Source organism: Uranotaenia lowii, chromosome 1, assembly GCF_029784155.1.
Source record: "Uranotaenia lowii strain MFRU-FL chromosome 1, ASM2978415v1, whole genome shotgun sequence".
NCBI classification, from domain to species: domain Eukaryota; kingdom Metazoa; phylum Arthropoda; class Insecta; order Diptera; family Culicidae; genus Uranotaenia; species Uranotaenia lowii.
In genome coordinates this window covers 52,903,981-52,917,463 of record NC_073691.1, presented here as the reverse complement: position 1 = coordinate 52,917,463, position 13,483 = coordinate 52,903,981, and the positions used below count along the sequence as shown (strand labels likewise).

The following is a 13,483-nucleotide window of genomic DNA, read 5'->3' as shown; positions in this document are numbered from 1 at the left end:
GAACCGATTTGCATGAAACTTGGCAGGTGGGGGTATTGGAGGCCGGGGAAGGTTCCTATTATGGTTTGAGACCCCTCCCTCTCTCATGAAAGGGGGGAGGGGCCTCCCAAACAAAAGACAATTTTTTGCATAACTCGAGAACCAATCAAGTAAATGGTATCAAGTTTGGCATGAGGTGGTATGTGGGAACGGGGAATATTTCAATGAATATTAGGTACCCCTTCCTCTTCTCAGTGGGGTGATAGGAAGGGGGGAGGGGGGCTACCTTACAATTTTTCAAATAACGGGAGAAATAATCAAGCTAATGGAACTAAATTTGGCATGGAAGGGGAATGGAATACGAGAAATGGTTCTATGATTATTTCATACCCCTCCCTCCTTCCAGTGGAGATACATGAAGAAGGGGGGGGGGGGGGCTAAACCCTTTTTTATTGCATAACTTGAAAACTATTCAAGCAAATGAATCCAAATTTGACTTGGAAGGGTATTTGGGAACGATAAATAGTTCTATGAATATTTAGTACCCCTCCCCCCATCCAGTGAGGAGATAGAAAGTGGGGAGGGGCCTTCGTTACAATTTTCAGAATTACTGGAAAACTAATCAAGCAAATTAAACCAAATTTGGCATTGGAAAATATTTGGTAACAATGAATGTTTCTATGATATTTTGAGAACCCTCCGTTCTTCCAGTTGGAAAATCATAAGGGAGGAGGGTGCTTCCTTACAATTTTTTACGCCACTCGGGAACTTACCCAGCAAATAGACCGAAATTTGGCTTGGGAGGATATTTGAACAAAAGGAATGTTTTTGTGAATATTTGGTACTACTGCCTCCTTCCAGTGGGGTGATAGGAAGGAGAGAGGGTGGCTCCTTGACAAATTTTCGCAGAATTCTAGAACTAATAGTGCTTATGGAAATAATTTTGGCATAGGTAACCATTTGGAAACGTAAAATAGTTATTTGCTTATTTCAGACTTCTTTCTCCTTCAAATGGGGAAACAGTTAGGAAAGACTGAAGCTCACATACGATTGTTTTGCATAAACCAAGAAATTTTCTTACAAATGGAACGATCCACTCCTTCCAGGTAGGGGATAGGTAGGAAAAGGGGCTTTGATACAAATTTTATAGCATTACTCGACAACTAATAAAGCAAAGAAACCTATTTTCGAATGAGAGAGTATTCGAGCACAAGAAATGTTTTTTCCTGTGGTTTAGCAACCTTTCCCTTCATTCAGTGGAACGATAAAAAGTGGGAAGAGGGTCTCTCATACACTTTTTTTTAATATTTCGATAACTAATCGAAAAAATGGAATCAAATTTGTATGCATAGAGCATATTTGTGTACGGGAAATGTTTCTTCGATGGGTTGAGACACCCTTCTCTTGCCAAAGGGGAGATATAAAGTGGGGAGAGGGTCACCCATTTTTTGAATAACTCGAGAACTTATCGAAAATGGAGCCGTATATGACATGGGATTGTATTTGTATACAAGAAGTGTTTTTCGGGTGATATAAGACTTCCCTTCCATTCATTAGGGATAAAGGAATGGGGGAAATGGTCACTCTAACAATTTTTATAACAGTTCGAGAACGAATAGGTAAAAAAAATGTTGTTAAAAAAATGTTTCTGTAATAGTTTGAAACCCTCTGCACATTATAAAGGGACAACGAAGATTTCATATACAAAAAAAATATTTTGGCATAAGCTATAAACTTATGAAGCAAAGAAATCCAGAGTCATGAAAAGGATCAAAACACGGAATAAAAAAAATTAATAAAGATTTCAAAATAAAAAGATGCATTTTCTTTAAAAAAAACATTTCTACAATTTTGAAATTGAATTTTAAAATTTTGTGCAAATAAATGAAAAGTTAATAACTAAATACCAAAAATTTCAATAACTTCTGGAAGGTGTAGTAAAGCACACCGGGTCAGCTAGTTATTTATAAAATTTTAACAATAAAAAAAAATTCACTCAATTCTCTAGGCCCTCTCACTGTTCGCTTTTTTTCCTTGAAACTTTACCATTTGATAGGTTTCTAGCCTTTTGTCTTAGACTGGCTTACTCTTGGAAAACTACATCAAAACTATAAATTTACAAAAAAAAGATGAACTGTTCCAAAAATAAACCTACAGCTTCTAATTGCTTTGATTTTATTAGGAAGGGTGTTTGTTTGCGAGCCTTCGAAAAAGGAGTTATTTCAAGATTTTGAAATAACATTTTTACTTACATCCGAAATTTTTAGAAACAAGCCAAGTTTTTTCCCAATTTATAACTCAACATGTACGCTTTTAAACGTAGAAAAAAGTTTTGATATATTTTAACTCCCCCCATTGTGGGGGGGGGGGGGGGGTATTCGAAATTCAAATTCATCTAAAAATAATATAAAAACCAAAAATGCGCAAAAAATATGAAAATCGATTCCTAAAACCATTTTCTTACTCTTACCCATCACACAAACTCAGAACACGATATATTATATTAATAGTTTCAAATCAATGCTTTTTTCTGGTTAGTCATTTAAAATTATCAAAATAATCAAATCATTCAAAATTATGTTCCTTATTCTAAATAAGAATTTGCTTGAAAATGAATTTAAAGCAGAAGAGTATACAAATTTGAAACCAATATTTCCGAAAACCCAGCAAAGCTTCAGCCTTAAGAATGAGTGCACATAAAAAGATTCCGGAGTACCGCAAGTAATTATGACTTCTGTGGAAAACGTTATTGAAGTTTTCTTTTTGTTAATTTTTCCCAACTTTGCCAAAAACGGGAATTTGGAAAAAATTTCAAAGAAGATTTAAGCTAAATTGAATCTTGGATATGCCTTGGATGATTCAAAGTCAGCTTTAAGTTTTCATGTACTAATCCATTTTTAAATTTCTATTCATCTCAATTGACATTTCTTTTCTACATTTACAAAAAAGGGTTGATTTGAAAATTTCGCTGTAATAAATCTAGAATTTGAAAAAATATTTAACCATGATTGGAATTGTGAAATGTGATTTGAAATATCCATGTTGAACTTAACGGGTTTTTTTTCCAAAACTCATAATTGGCCGGCCTTCGACTAGACAGAACTGAGCGCCATTAGAAAATTTAAAAACAACAGAAACTAAATCTCGAGTTATTCATATCCTAGATCGGATAACCGAATGCGAATGATAAAAATTGATAACTAAATTCAATTTTTTATATAAAAAGGAAATGATAAATTTTTTTTTTTTTTGTCTTTATTAGAGAGACTTTCAGCCTTTGGCTGGTTCGTCTCTAAAAATGATAAATATTTAATAAAACTATCAAGCGGAGGTTTCATAGTTTACAATTTTAAGCTCTGAAAATTTTTTCGCAGTCAGTGGACATATACACTCAGAGGAAATCTTATTATAAATTTCATAAGATACATCTTATGAACCACTTTTTTGCGTCCAAACTAATTTTTCATAAGAGACTTATGAAATTCTTTCAATTTTCATACGATGTTCTTATGAAAAATAGAAGAAACGGCATTGTGAAAAAATGATGAACACATTCATTCATAGCATCAGTTTTTTTTCATCATCTAACAGTACGAAGCAATCGCCAGTTCATAGTTATTATAGTTTTCCTTCAATGTTAAATGTTATTGTTATCTCCGGAATGGTAAGTTCGATTTGATGTTTTTGGTGTGAACGTTGAATATATTAGTAAACCAAAATACATTATTTGTTTACTTTTCAGCAAGCTGATCGGCAAAAAACGAAAGGTCGAAGATTAAGATGCGGCAAAAAAAAACTTTGATGGAGCCGTCTGTTGATGCGCTGCTGATGGTGACCATGAAGGATTTAATTTTAAACAAATTTGGCAAACAATAAAGTGAATGTTTTCAGCATGAAATATCGAGAATTTTTCTTATTAGAAAGTGATTTACTGTTTCCATAAGAATCTCTTATGAAAAGCAACAACCTCTCAATGAAGTAGGCGTTCATCTTCAGAATTCATTCGCGTCATAAGACAATCTTATGAATTTCATTAATTTTTCTTATGGCGCCACTTCATAAGAGAATCTTATGGCATACATAATAGTATTTTCTGAGTGTAAGGTCCTGGAAAAGATGAAAGGTGGAAACTATGTTTTTAAAAATTTAGATTTATACGCTGGAAGAAGATTATGCTTTCAGATCATAAAAATTTAGAATTGAAAAATTAGGACAAGCTAATCCAAATTTTACAAAAAAAAATCAAAAAGTTTGACCATAAATTTCAGTAAATTTATTTTAAAAGTTCAAACAAAATATAACGGTTAAAAATATAAGTTTCTTTACATTTTAGTAAACTCTTTTTTGAATAAAAACGTCGAGCCATTTAAAAACAAATTTATAGAATTTAATTGATAACTCAAGGGAATACAAAAAATTTAAACAAATTATGTTTGTATCTATAGATCTATATATGATTATCGATTTTCAAGTACTCATTAATAGTTTTTATATTAAATCGTAACTTTAGAAAAGTCCTGAGCCTAATAGGTAAGCTAAATTTTTATAATGAAACCCTTTGGACTAAAATATGCAATTTGCTTTCAACGATGGTTAAATTTTTTGAACATGTTTAAGAGTCTGGTAGATCAAAGTTATTTGATTTGAGCATAAACTATAGTTCTTTTCAAGGAAGTTTTCCATTTCTTTAAAAAAAACTTATTCTATACTTAAATCAAACAAGTCCAATCTTCCAAACTGTTTTGCAAGTTCCAAGTTTCTAACTTTCGATAAAAATAAATAAAATTTTCCCAAGAGGCAGTAAGAGATAAAAACTATTTCGGATCAAATTTGCTTAGTGTAAACTTGAACTAAAATTATGATTTCATTTAAAAAAAAATGGCTTTAAAAAATAAAGGATTTTGTGTAGATATTTTAGGTGAAGATCAGGTACATATTTCTTTAACAGCAAATATTTTTCATAAAGAATCAATTCCATAATGAAAATCGTGTTAGTTTTTTTTTTAATATAATTTGGGATATTTTTCATAAAACAAAACTTAGAAAATTAACGCAAATTCTACTTTATTTTTATGATATTTTTCGATTGATTTTTCTCCAATGAAGGAAAAGGATTATTAGTAATTGCGATGATCAAAATAAAAAAAACTGTATATTTGTGATTTTATGATGATTGAAAAACTTATTCACAAGCTCAATCTTTTTCTAAATTTTAAAACTAAATTCTGAGCCTGATCTCAAAAATTGAACGTTGAATCTGTTTCCGAATTTCTATACGATTTCTGAAATATACAAAAAATACGTTTTCCGAATCTTAATCCCAGATCAAAATTTTATGAGCCAAATTTTAGAACGCTTATTCATGAATCTTTTATATCAATTCTGTAGTGCTGGTTTAATCTTAATTCATTATTTCAATTATTTATTTTTAATCTGTTTTGTAAATCTGAATTAGAATTTAAATTTCAAATGATGAATCTGAATCGAAGTTTTCTATTTTGTATTGCCACTTACGAGCTTTAAATGTTTAAATTTTGTGTTAGAATAAAGTTTATAAACTTCGAATCTTCTATACATATAAAAATGAATTTCTGTCTGTCTGTCTGTCTGTTCCCTATAGACTCGGAAACTACTGAACCGATTTACGTGAAACTTGGCAGGTGGGGTATTGGAGGCCGGGGAAGGTTCCTATTATGGTTTGGGACCCCTCCCCCTAACATGAAGGGGGGCAGGGGTCTTCCAAACAAAAGACAATTTTTTGCATAACTCGAGAATCAATCAAGCAAATGGTATCAAATTTGGCATGGGGTGGTATTTGGGAATGGAGAATATTTCAATGAATATAAGGTACCCCTCCCTCCTCTCAGTGGGGTGATAGAAAGGGGGGAGATTCAGGATATTCAAGATATTGGATCCAAATTTGGCATAGGAAGGTATTTTGATACGGAAAATATTTCAATGATTATTTGAGACCCCTCCCATTTTGCAGTTAAAAAGGGGAGGGGCCTCTTTAATATTTTTTTTTACATAACTAAAAAAACTTATAAAGCAAATGGAACCAAATTTGTCATGGGAAGGTATTTGGATACGAAAAATATTTCTATGATTATTTGAAACCCCTCCCTCTTTTCAGTAGGGAGATATAAAGGGGAGAGAGGCCCTCTTTTTAATTTTCAAATAACTCAAATACTAATCAAGCAAATGGAATCAAATTGGGCATGGACGGATATTTGGGAACGTGACATGTTCTAATGATTGTTTGAGACCCCTTCCTTCTTCCCGCGGGGAGAAAAGAAAGAGGGAGGGAAGTTCCATACAATTTTTATTGCATAACTCAAGAACTACAACAGCAAATGGAACCAAATTTGGCATGGAACGATATTTGGGTACGAGAAATGCTCCTTTGAATATTCGGTATCCCTTAATCCTTCAAAAAGGTGGATGAAAAGGGGGAGGAGAGGTCTCCCTTACATTTTTCAGTATAACTGGAGATCTGATCGAGTAAATTTGAGCCATGTTTGGCATGTGAGGGTATTTGGATACGAGAAATGTTTCTATTATAAATTGAAGCCCCACCTTTTTTCAGCGGACAGATAGAAAGGGGAAAGGGGGGTTACCATACATTTTTGAGTACAAAAAATCTTATATATAAAAATGGAAGCGTTTTCTTTGTAATAACATCACGTATAAACGGTTGGTCGGAATGAAGTAAAATTTGGTATCCGCGGGTTTTTTGGGTCAGAGATGGTTTGTATAATAGTTTCAAGAATCTCACTTTTTATGGAAGGGGGGTCCCCATACTAAATCAACTTTAAATGGGAAAGCCGTACAATTTAGTACGATTTTCAAAAAATTCGATTCGCGAGCACGATGAAGTTAAGGACGTGTGGATGAAACAAAACATTTATTACGATTTATTTATTTAAAGGTAAAACGAAGTTTACCGGTTCAGCTAGTATGAATATAAAACAATGCTCTTCTATTTTTCATATTCGGAAAACTATTATCAAAACATTGCATGTATACGACTTTTGAAAAATATGATTCTAATTTGATATGAAATGCAAAACCGAATTTGAACTAGGATTTCAAAATAGCTTTTCGTTCCTAATTCTTATGATTATTCGAACTGAAAATCAAGAATCAATTGATAATTTAAAATTAAATATTCAAACCTAAATTTCTATGATAAGGTTATCAGATTTCCCGGTTTCAACCGGGTTGGCCTGGATAATTAATATAATATTTGAGAATGTATTTTAAATATTTTTTATTTATGCGTCCAAAATTTTTGGAGGAAGTTTTGAAAAAAGATCCATGAAAGTGTAGGGAATATAGTAAGAATAAATATCTCTGAATGAAAGATATATGAATAGCTAGAAGATTGGCAACACTTGTTTATTTGAGAGTACTCCGATTCGTGTACTCGGAGATTTTGGTTTTCGGGAGCGTTCGTTTTTAATAATTGAGACTGTGTAGAGTTTTCATAGAAGAGAAGTTGACAGATTCAACATGAGTGTAGGAAGCTTGGGAGATCAATTTACAGACTAACTTTGTGAGAGACGGATCACGTTGATGTCTCATGTTTAAAAGAAGTAGTATTTGAATGCGAAAGAAAATGGCGGGAGTTGCGGTCGGTCTCGACAGAAAGGTTTTTAAATTTCTTTCCTTGATTTTTTATGAGTAATTCCTAAGTTTGACCAAAATTGACCTGATATTGCTCGGATTTCGGCCGACAATTTTCAAATCCAATACCCGGATTTTGCAAGGTTTTTATACAAAACAGCTCGGATTTGTCTGGCATGGATAAGGGATGAAAAAAATCTGGCAACTTTATTTTATGAACAAGTGAGAAAATTTTGAGAAACTGTAGCTGAATTTTTTACTTGGGATGGGTTTTTGAGGTATTGGCATTAGGTTTTAGTCTAGATTGTTACTCTTGAATAACTTAGCCCTATTAGTATAATTTGATTATGAATTCAAAATTTTGAGTGCAGAGTACAATACTTCACTTGCTGTTTTGGATCCTCATGGGGGGAGGGGTTTAACCCTCAAAACCCCCCCCCCCATTCCTACGGCCATGATCAGCATAAAATTTGTAATGACATAACAGATTTTTTATAATCAAAGTGATTAGTACTAGAGTAATGGATATCAGGTTTAAATTTGTGGCTAATTTTAGTGGAAAACAACTGTCCCATGGCTAAAAACTCGTTGATAGAAACTTCTCAATAAAAACACATTCTTAAGACGAGGTAGTGTTTTCGTGTGTCATGAGTTGAGATTCCATACAGAATTTTTATTGAATAACAAATTGAAGTTATCAATTTAAAATTAGTTGGGCCGAAAGTAATTACGGATAAAATTCCGACGGAAGCGAGCCGATTTTCTGATACGTTTGTTAACATTCATTTTGTACCACGGTACATTCATTACTTGATCTGAAAAAAATCTCCATGGGAGGAGGGGAAGGGGTAAAACCCCTAATTCCCCCCCCCCCCCCCCCCCTTTTGTGCGGCCTTGGATAGTCGTGAAACACCCTAAAAGAAGGCTAATTAATACAACCAAGTATGTAGTCGATCATTGACCGGACGATTTTAGAATCCAAGTCCAGAGTCCAGGGGCTAACCTATTTTTGGTTAGCTCAACATTGTTTTTTTTTGTCATTTTTTTATCCGTTCTGTTGCCACACACCATCTTGCATAGGAGTCCATTTGAAATCAACCTGATTTTCTTCTGTTAATCGACTAGTGAATCTAAAAACTTTAGTCTGAAATCGCCCCTTCATAAGAAAATGGGCTTCTTTTCACTTTAGAATAAAAATAGTGAATGGGTTCGAACCTCCTGCCAGTGCGAATACGTACGACGTGTGGCAATCGTAAAGCGCGAAGCACATTCGAAGGCCCAAAAAGCACCGAACCAATCAGTGGTGGTACTTAAGGCGCACTTCCTCTGGAATTACTCAGCCCCATAAATTATATTAAAATATAATAATATTGACATTAAAAAAAGATAATAAGATTGACACAAGGAACTTTCTCCTACTAGCCACCAGAGTTCACTACTGATTTTTTACTGGCACGTTGTTCTTGTCGCCGTATCTGGAAGCAGCGTAATACGTTCATTGATTAAATCTGGCTGCATAGCCGATTGTTGACATTGGGTGAGAAACAAAACGCTCGGGACGATCCAAAGTAGTCGGCAGTCGATTTTGGGATATGATTCTAGGAGCATCCATCAACCATTACTGGTCCTAAGACGAGATCGAGTCGATAAGTCTATAAACTGTCGAAAAAGTGGAAACCGTTATTCAGTTGAAAGATTCTGAATTTACGTGTGAGTGTAACAGTTACGAATCTAAAAAAGTTATTTTAAAATTCAATATAGCCTTGGACAATAATAGTACTTAGCGGTGAAAATTCAAGGGTTTTAAAAATTGATAAACGCAACCTACGTCAACGACAGTTCGTCAATTTTCCCACCAATATCAATTATTATCTCATCGAAGCCCCCTGATGATACGGTTTATTGTATTCGCACTTAAAATTTACGATTCCTTTCATAACCGTAGAATAGGGTGAATACCGACAGCAAAACCCTAAAAAAGGATATTGATCGAATTTTTAAAACTGTTTGAAATAAGGCTGTTGTCAGAAGCAATGCAATTCAATTTTTAGTTTAGCCTTAATTTACGGTAAATTTTTAATACTTACCAAACGATAGCTTTTATTATGGATCACAGCACAATTTGAATAAAACCGGTGCAAGTGATAACGAGGAAAACAATAACGTTTTCTCCTCTCGATGACGATGATCAAAAGTTTCAATTGGGCTCCGATAAGCCGTTGCGTGCTGTAATCAGTGAGTGAGTTGGTGCTAGTGTTTTCCAAATTGAATAACTTTACTGTCCAATCAATGATGTCAATATGAATCTCTTTAAAAAAAATTAGTAGAATCATCCAGAAGTAGAGTAACAGAAAAATTCCTTACCGTATCAATCGTGTTGCATTCATCGTGATTGATAAATGCATTGATGCATTGCGCGGCTAATCTTTCTACCTTTTGATAAGAAAAAAAATCAAATGTTTATGTGTTTTTTTTAAATTTTTTAAGCCGATATTTAAAACCTATGGAAACAGTTGAAGGAGTTGAAAGAATGATTACTTGTACAGTTCACGCATTTAAGGATTCCAAGTTTTTTCAACACCCATCAATTCTCAATTCACAGATTAAAAAAAAAAACGATGAGTAGCTCCGGGATGAGTGAGGACGCCGGTGAACCCGCTCGGAAGCTACCTCAGTTTGTGGCCGGACTGGCAGCCTCCGGAGGTGCCCTGGCCGCTGGAACCTTCCTCGGTTGGACTTCTCCGGTTGAAATTCCACTGGTTCAACAGCAAGAGTATGGATTCGCTATTACCGCGGAAGAATTTTCATGGGTAGGATCGATGGCCAATCTGGGTGCGGCGGCCATTTGTTTCCCGATCGGTATACTGATGAAGATCATAGGTCGTAAATGGGCCATGCTAGCGATGGCACTTCCTCTGATCCTCGGTTGGTTGTTGATCATATTTGCAACCAATGTGGCCATGATGATGGTCGGAAGATTCTTCCTTGGTGTTGGTGGCGGAGCGTTCTGTGTTGCTGCTCCCACCTATACGGCTGAGATTGCTCAAGCTTCGATTCGAGGCACCATGGGATCGTTCTTCCAGCTCTTGGTGACCACTGGTATTCTGTTTGTCTATGCCGTGGGTGCTGGTGTCAGCGTTACGGTGCTTAGCATAATTTGCGGCGTTATTCCGGTGGCCTTTGCTGCGATATTCTTTTTCATGCCAGAGAGTCCACAGTACTACGTAAGTAGGACGAATCATTTTTAAAGATTGAACCAGTAACTTCATTTTCAATTGTTCACCAGGTGGAAAAGGAACGCTACGATGACGCGTCGAAGTCGCTCAAGTGGCTCCGTGGAAGCCAGTACGATGAACGCGCTGAAATCGAAGAGCTAAAGGAAAACCAAGCACAACTGCTAGCCGACAAGGTCAGTTTCCTCGATAGCATCAAGAAAAAAACCACGATCAAGGCCATAATCATCTCCCTCGGGTTGATGTTCATCCAGCAAATGTCCGGTATCAACGCCGTCATTTTCTACACCGTTTCGGTGTTCGACGACGCCAACACTGGAATGGACGCCACCGATGCCACAATCATTGTCGGAGTCATCTTGGTCGTTGCAACACTGCTGTCCACGTTCATCGTCGATAAAGCAGGCCGTCGAATTCTGCTCCTGATTTCCGCAGGAATGATGGCCGTTTCCACAGCCCTACTTGCAGTGTTCTTCCAACTCAAGGAAGACGATCCATCCCAGGTGACCAATCTCGGATGGCTACCGGTGATGTCCGTATGTCTGTACATCGCAGTCTTCTCCATCGGTTTCGGACCTATTCCGTGGATGATGACCGGTGAGCTATTCGCCAACAACGTCAAAGCCTACGTTAGTCCCCTGGCGGGAGCCTTCAACTGGATGCTGGCTTTCTTGATTACCAAAATCTTCGGCAATCTTCGGGATGCCCTCGGGGCTGCCGGTGTATTTTGGCTGTTTACTGGACTTTCGGCCCTCGGTACCGTCTTTGTGTTCTTCATGGTTCCGGAAACGAAAGGCATCTCGCTCACCGAAATTCAGCTTATTCTATCGGGGGAGAAAGTTGAGAAGAGCAAAGCTCAGCAAACGAAAGACGCCGTCGACGCTAACAGCAATGTTCAAGTTTAGTTCCCGTAGAGCAGACAGGGTACTGCCCATAGCTCAAAGTTAGTAACTAAGTTATTTCATTTAAACAGACTACGGTTCCGGATAGGGCCTTCATCCGCCCAAGGACGGGTGCTACCTCGATGCCAATGTATGCGTCGAATCGCAATGAACCGTGTGATTTTCCTACTGACTTTCTTAAGACATCTGCTGCATTACCTGCGTCGTTTTTACTTAAGTCATCACTAGTACTTAAAGGTATGGATATTTAACCTAAGTATAAAGAGATTTTGATAAATTTATAAAACTAGTCATTACGTAGTGAAGTCTTAAAAACTAAATAAAGCTATATGAAAAAGGAAAAAAACATTGAATAATGGATTGTATTCTGAGTGCTTACGACGAACTTCAATTTATTTGTAGAGCTGTTGAATGATTCCCCGTGTATCTCTAGTATCTAAACAGTCTCATCCTCCTTTCTCTCTTCCGATTGGAGAGGGGAAAATCTTTGGGAGCCCCGCTCTCTCCAGACAACCATTTGGTGGGTATATCAAATTTGCAACATAAATATACGTGTAAACATATCGTATATAATGCAGCAAAACCAGTATAAACGTATAATTTTGGAGGCCATATAAGTACATTAGCACACATATTTTTTGGATTTGGATTGTTTTGTAGTAATAAAATCATGCAATGTATTTAAATACGATAAAGAATATGCATGGGACGCACATTGTAGGTGCATATATACGAATTGTCGTGATAAAAACATGCAATGAATTTAAATACGATAAAGGATATGCATGGGCCGCACATTGTAGGTGCAGATATACGAAAATGAGTTTAAATAACATTCATACGATATAACCTGTAAAATAATATACGACTTCTGGTTGTCTGGGTCCCTTTTCCACAGTAGAAGTAAGGAGGGGTCTCAAACCTTCTTGAATAGACTGTCCATTTCCCGGCCATTTTAGCGTTTTGCGGGATTCGGGAAATCTGACTTTCCTTCACCCGGAAATTCTTAGGATCCCGGGAAAAATGAACATTTTAAAACTCTATTGCATACGAAACCTTATTTATATGACTTTTTATTTTTTTTTATTTTTTAGGTACACAGTAAATTTTTGCCTCGATTTCCAGCAAAAATAAAATTTCTGGAAACCAGCAATTGATTTTCTAATTGCTGGATTTTTCAGCATTCGGTTGTGTTCTTGTCATTTTTGCTGAAAAATCAGCAATCAGTTTTAAAATTGCTGGGCTTTCCAGCTATTGGTCTAGTTAATTGGAAAATCAGTAATCGAGACTTTTGATCAGCAATAGGCAGTGTTCGGCATCGCTAACTGAAAAATTAGCGCCGCTAATTAAATCGCTAACTAATACAAAGTTAGCGATAACTAATTAAATACGCTAAATGTGCGAAAAAAGCTATCGCTTTAAGCTTAAAGCGCTAATCGCTAATCGCTAACTGTTTATTTACCAACATTAAGGCCGGAACAAATATCATTTTTTTTTAGTTACGCACTTTCCTTTCCGAATTTTCCAACTCCCCAAGGGGGAATTGATGAAGTTTCAAGTATTTAATTTAAAATTAGATAAATTGATCTTATTTTCATAAAATTATGTGAGCAAAACCAAAACTGTCAAAAATAGGAGTGTAAGCGAGTCTTTGTGTTCTATAAATTAAAACGATTTTCGAACAATTAAAGAAAGAACAAAAGAACAGAATGTGGAAAATGTGAGCTATATCTCTCTTTTTTT

General features: G+C 35.6%; 2 protein-coding genes across 3 annotated transcripts in view; one reads left to right on the top strand and one right to left on the bottom strand.

Annotated features, from left to right (window-relative positions):
* LOC129754630 (ER membrane protein complex subunit 8/9 homolog) overlaps positions 1-13,483 on the bottom strand; it is a 41,378-nt gene that overhangs the window by 19,772 nt on the left and 8,123 nt on the right. The gene's annotated exons all lie outside the window — the stretch shown is intronic.
* On the top strand, positions 9,193-11,990 carry LOC129754588 (facilitated trehalose transporter Tret1-like). Of its 2 annotated transcripts, none has more exons than XM_055750732.1 (3): positions 9,193-9,315; positions 10,208-10,829; positions 10,892-11,990. In XM_055750732.1, exons 2-3 carry the CDS (start codon positions 10,224-10,226, stop codon positions 11,741-11,743), a joined length of 1,458 nt encoding a protein of 485 aa, XP_055606707.1. In that variant the 5' UTR covers positions 9,193-9,315; positions 10,208-10,223; the 3' UTR covers positions 11,744-11,990. The 2 variants fall into 2 exon arrangements, with proteins under 2 accessions (XP_055606707.1, XP_055606716.1); XM_055750741.1 differs by lacking the exon at positions 9,193-9,315 and adding an exon at positions 9,753-9,844.